This window comes from Daldinia vernicosa (assembly GCF_022497035.1).
Source record: "Daldinia vernicosa strain CBS 139.73 unplaced genomic scaffold F5Y00scaffold_5, whole genome shotgun sequence".
NCBI classification, from domain to species: Eukaryota; Fungi; Ascomycota; class Sordariomycetes; order Xylariales; family Hypoxylaceae; genus Daldinia; species Daldinia vernicosa.
In genome coordinates, this window is record NW_025953921.1 from 4,330 (window position 1) to 10,028 (window position 5,699).

The 5,699-nt window shown below is 49.7% G+C and overlaps 1 protein-coding gene across 1 annotated transcript; it reads left to right on the plus strand.

Annotated features, from left to right (window-relative positions):
• Positions 1 to 496: 496 nt before the first annotated feature.
• On the plus strand, positions 497 to 2,810 carry F5Y00DRAFT_153509 (uncharacterized protein). The gene is made up of 2 exons (XM_048004569.1): positions 497 to 2,033; positions 2,084 to 2,810. The coding sequence occupies exons 1-2, from the start codon at positions 630 to 632 to the stop codon at positions 2,573 to 2,575; spliced, it is 1,896 nt and encodes a 631-aa protein (XP_047868643.1). The 5' UTR covers positions 497 to 629; the 3' UTR covers positions 2,576 to 2,810.
• The last annotated feature ends 2,889 nt before the right edge of the window (positions 2,811 to 5,699 follow it).

Genomic DNA, 5,699 nt, shown 5'->3' on the forward strand with positions numbered 1-5,699 from the left:
TATCCGGAGTATCTTCGTACCCTAGGACAGGAAACGAGGACGGGAAACGCGCTAGAGCTTGGCAGCTGGCCAATCCCGGGTTCGCTCCTCCCACTGGCGCTTCACTATTCCAATTCATCCTCTCTTCTCCTCCCTCTCATTCTTTCTCTTCCCTTCCTCACCGTCCTCGTACGTCGCAACCCAGGCACACGGTCTCTCCCCCCTCTCCTCACGAGAATTGGGTTTCTTTCGTTGAATCCTTTCTCAATTACATTCATTTCAAACCGTAGCTTCTCGATTTTATCGAGGTTTTACACCTTCGTTACCCCACGAATCGCGATCTCGACGCTTGCCTCCGCGGTAAACAAAAGCACAACAGTGTAAACTACGCCACTACCGCCGATTCCGAGTCGCATTACTACTAACATAACATCTCTGCGTGGATTACATTCTTTTTTAAAATCCGAGATTAGCACGGTTGCACGACCATTACTTAAACGCACTTACAATATAATCACAACTCGATTATACTTACGTCTCTGCGGCGCGACCTACTTATCTCTAGGCTGAATGTGGTCGAACATACGACTTGGCTTTTTATAGGAGTAACACAAAGTTTCTAGTGTTCTGGAAAAAATTAACTCTTCATTATGTCGGGTCACCGTCATAACTACCTTCATAGAAGGCAAAGCGATAGCGATTCGGATAAGTTCACCGGTGATGTTGAGAGTATTGCCAACGACTTCAAAAATGCCTTCGTGCAGACACCTACTGTACAGGCAAGGGCTCCCGAGCAATCGACAGTTGTTATGACTGTATACCAGACCCTGCCAAAAACCTTCGATGGCCCAGTTGGTGGATATAGAACTTTAGGTCAAGATGAAGATGCTCCCGAGACCAAGGCTACAGCGACACCAACCCCGATTGTGCAGGCGAAGCCAACCAGCTCACCAACAAAGGACCAAGACACAGTGGTGGCAGCCTCGATCGCCAAGGCAGAGAGCACAGCCTCGGCTACGAAGGGCGCCGAGAAGTCAATTACCGAAATCCTGCCTGGGTCGATTATGGGTACCTCTTCCGTTGATATTACTGAGCATTCGACACTAGCTCTCGCTACTAGCACTCCCACGACACTTACGAAAGCGACTAAGAATGTCGAGACATCCCAAATTGCTGCGACGGACGCCGCAGCCACTTCCTCTCCGACGGCTACCGCAGATTCCTCAGTCCCTGACACTAGCGGCGCAGCGAAAGCGGGTATCGCAATTGGAGTCCTTGGCGGTGTCCTAGTGGTCGGTTTACTTATTTGGTTCTTATTCGCCAAGCGCAAGAAGCAGCTTCAGCAACAGGAAATCGAGGATGAGAAGGCTAATATGAGCAATCGCCGCGTGTCAATCATGTCGACCCAAACCAGTGCTACCGCACCCCAGCTTAGTCTAAGGCCTGTGACGACCGATTTCATGCCCACTTTCAACGAACGACGATCAAGCAAGGGGGCTGCTCTCGCACTTGCAACTGGTGGAGCAGCCTTGAAGCCTGAAAATGCCAACCGCTCTCTTTGGGAACGACCCGGCTCCAGCAGTCCTAATAACCCCGAGAATCCTTTCGGCAACAACGCCGAACGTGCTTACACGCCCACTGAGCAGTCATCAAATCCTTTTGACAACCCTGAGAACGTCGTTGGTGTTGCTCAGACCACGAATTCACCTCCTAGATCTTCGCCAGCTACCGGTGCGGCCACTTTAGGCGCTGCAGCCGCAGGTACCGCTCTAACCCGAAAGGCTTCCACTCGAAAGGAAGCTCCTGCACCTCTCGACCTTACCGTCCTTCCTGAACCTCCCAGTCCAGCCGATACCGAATTCAGCTTTCATTCTGTTGCTCCTGGTCAATCGCCTGGTCCTTCCCGAAGCGCGGCAGTTATTGCAGCAGCTGGTGGCCCCCCGTCGACAGCCGTTCACCGTGTCCAACTGGATTTCAACCCGACTTTGGAGGATGAGATGGATCTGAAGGCTGGTCAACTTGTCAGGCTTTTGCATGAGTATGACGATGGCTGGGTAAGTTTTAAAATGATGGATTATGACGTAATAGTAGCTAATTTAATCAGTCTCTTTGCATCCGACTCGACCGTTCTAAGCAGGGAGTTGTCCCCAGGACCTGTTTGTCAACTCGACCCGTGAAGCCCCGTCCAGCTGGTGGACCACCTGGAGCTCGTCCCGGCCCACCTGTAATCCCCAGTCCTCGTGGCCCCCCACGTGGTCCCGGCCCGAACTACCCTCCTGGACAAAGAGCTATGACTCCCGGTAGCCGCCCACAATCACCTATGTATCCCATGGCAGGTCGACCTCAATCGCCTGCTTCTATGCGACCTCAGTCCCCTGCAACTGGACGTATGAGTCCACATGGAAGCCGTCCGAATTCTCCTTCGACTGGTCGGATGAGCCCGGGTCCTCAGTCCCCAGGATCGAGACAGCAGCGAAGGATGACTCCACCCGGACCCAGTCCGATGAACCCTAACGGTGGTGCTCCCCAGCAGCAATACAGGGGTCCTCCTCAGGCACCTGTTGGCAGGAAACCCGTTCCAGGTCAAGCATATTAAGGTGTAACGTTTCGAACACCAGACAAATCAACTTGAATGGGAACCACAACTACTTGATATGGTCCTGGCGCTACTGAGTATCCACCCCGATTATATATGGATATCTCTATCGGACCATGGTTCATCAGTTACCTCGAACTATAGATCCTCGACTTTGACGAACCTTAATGAACTTGGGAATGATTTAATCTTCTCGACACTCGCTTGCGACTCTTCGCTTTACATTTGATACATTTCAGACCTTTGGTGTTTTTCTGCATTTCCCTTATTTTCACTTCTAACTGCCCCATGTTCATTTCGTCGTTTTCCGTCGAAAAGTTAAAGCACCAACCCCGATAGAGCATTACTCTAGTTTTACTTGGACGGAGTTACTGCATACTACTCAGATCGGGATAATCTGGTAATTTCTTGTCGATAATTTCTAGTTTTTGGGGTGAGATACACTCTCCCAATCAGCTTTGAGGCTGCGTATGGTCAGCACCTGTTGGCTTTACGTGGTGTCTTTTGCTACAGCCGTCACGGGGGTCAACACGTCGCTCTTATATTGGGCGATACTGGTTAGACCGTCGTGGTGTCTCGAATCTCTTTCCAACCAGGCTTGGAAAGGGGGCAATTGGCAACTTTGGTACCTTCTCTTCATTTTAGCGGCACAATCCGGGATGATGAGCACGCCTGGTATCGGTATTAGGGGGAGAGCTGGATCAGGGTTGGCAATGGGGGGTTTGTGGATGCTGAGACGTCTATGAGTTAGCCAAGGTCTAGCTGGAGGATGACGAAGGTGGATGATAGTGGCTGGGGGATGGGAAGATTTGTGATGTTGATGTCTTCTATGAAGAAAACTAGGTCATTACACAATGTGCCTCTGCGGGGCTGGTTATGTGAGGGAGACCCGGAGGTTCCCGTAGCTAGACTGCCTACTTGGGAAGTCAAATAAAGTGATGATTCACTAAACTGTTGAGATTTACTTGAATGAGCCTCGTACCCTACGCTATGGAGGTGTATTCAAGGGAATGTATGCCCGAAGGTGAGTAAAGTATGCGGGCGGAGTAGTTTTCTTTTAGACCGCCAGGTAAAGCTACGGGAATTACAGAGCACGGATTTAAATATCGAAACAATGGCCGCCCCTTTAGTTAAGTGTTACAGGTATTGCTATAGCTTTCTCTCACGGTTGGGGGTTTCGAACCCAATTGTTCGATCCAAGCTGAGAGGACTAAGCAGGGAATACTGAGTATCATGGTGGAAGCTATATTAAAGTTATTACATGTCATGAGGAGACGACCCTGGAGTTACTTGGGCACCTCCTCAACTGACATAGGTAATGAGAGACATTCAACCATATTACATCTATCACAGTCACCTTGAGGATGGGCAACATCGACCCACATCCTCGCCTCATACATTTTACATTGTCGCTTCTGTCGTCTTTGAAGCCCAATCTTAAAACACAGTGCACAACGATTACCTTGGGTAGATCACGCAGGTTCAAGCCCGTATGTTGCTTGATTATTAGGAGGTGCGAGCCTCCTGTGAGCCTAGAGAATCACGCCATTGAACTCTATAGCATATCATCTCATTGAAACCTGCCTCTTTCAATGTGATATTCGTCATGTACTTTCCCACAATTAGTGTAAGAGTGTCGTATAGAGCAAGAACTCGTTTCAATTTATGAAGTGACACTTGCCCTATAAGTTCCCATGTAAGTTCCCACAAGTTCCCATGACGTACCAAGTTCCTCGTCGCTCTTCCTCCTATCCCCTTCCTCCTATCCCCTTCTCCTATCCCCTTCCTCCTACCCCCTTCCTCCTACCCCCTTCTCCTACCCCCTTCTCCTACCCCCTTCTCCTATCCCCTTCCACCCGTTTGCGCCCCTCAGTTTTATGCAACGTTCTAGCCCTCGCCTTCCACCCCTCCCAAGTTCCCATAACGTACCAAGTCCTTCATTGCTCTTCCTCCTATCCCCTTCCACCCCTTTGCACCCCCCCAATTTCGTGCGACATTCTGGCCCTCGCCTTCCACCCCTCCCCGTCCCCCCCTATGCGATCGTTTGATTCATCTGCAACCGACACCCAACACTGCGTCATCAATACCAAACTCTCCTTTCCTTCATTGACACTCATGTCCCCACGACTTCCCCCTATCCCATCGAGCGGCCGCAAGGGTTCTCGTTCCCAGCACTATAATAATCCAGCTGTCCTCCCACTTAATTCCTCTTTTCTTTTCCTTTCTTCTTCATACCTTACTAGCGATGGAAGAGGTAGCTCAAGAATTACTTCTTCCCCAGGGTGCCATTGCACATCGTGCCCCTGGGTTACCTGGTCTTGTGTTTATCACAAGGTCGGGGAGCATTCGCACAATTTTTGATGTCCACGTTTTTTCATTGATCTCCTTGCTCTAAGCAGGGTATCGAAGAAGACGCGTAGACTGAGAGGGGGGGTGAAGGGAATGGGATGGGGATGACTGTAGTGTAGATGATTGATAGAAGGGGGAGGGATGATAGATTTGGGCAGAGGAAGGTTATTGTGCTGGATGAAGTGGTGGAAGTGATGTGGTGGAAGTGAGATTGATTTAAAGGAAAATGGCTTCGTCGGGCCATCTGAAAGATAGCCACGTCCTGCTCCGGATTTGAAGAAATCCATCTTAGCTTTGGACAAAGTATGAGGAAAAAAGTAGAAGAGAAATCCAGACATCTCGGGGGGTGGAATGCCTTTATATAGTCGTAGACGAGGGAGAGTTGTAGCGCTATGATGAATGGCGACACGACTAGCTTTGGCCTTGTGACGACTTGTCTGCCTTGAGTCACATATTGGTACGGGAGCAGAGCGAATCGACGGTCTGAGCTTTCCAAAGGATTACGCGTTTGATATACAACCTCGGAACTATAGCGGATTCTTACGAGCTATTTACCTCACTACGTGCCAGCACAGACATCAACTTGGTGTGAGGACGTCAAGATTGATGCCTGTGACTGTCTCCATTGCGTACACCTTTCGCACCTAAGGTATATCAGAGTGCTAGAAATAAGATGACTACCGCAACAATGTACCTATTGAAGGTAGGAAAATAGGTACCTAAGTGCTCTTGGGTTAAGCATGCAACCCCTATACCTTAAGTCCTAGTAGATAGA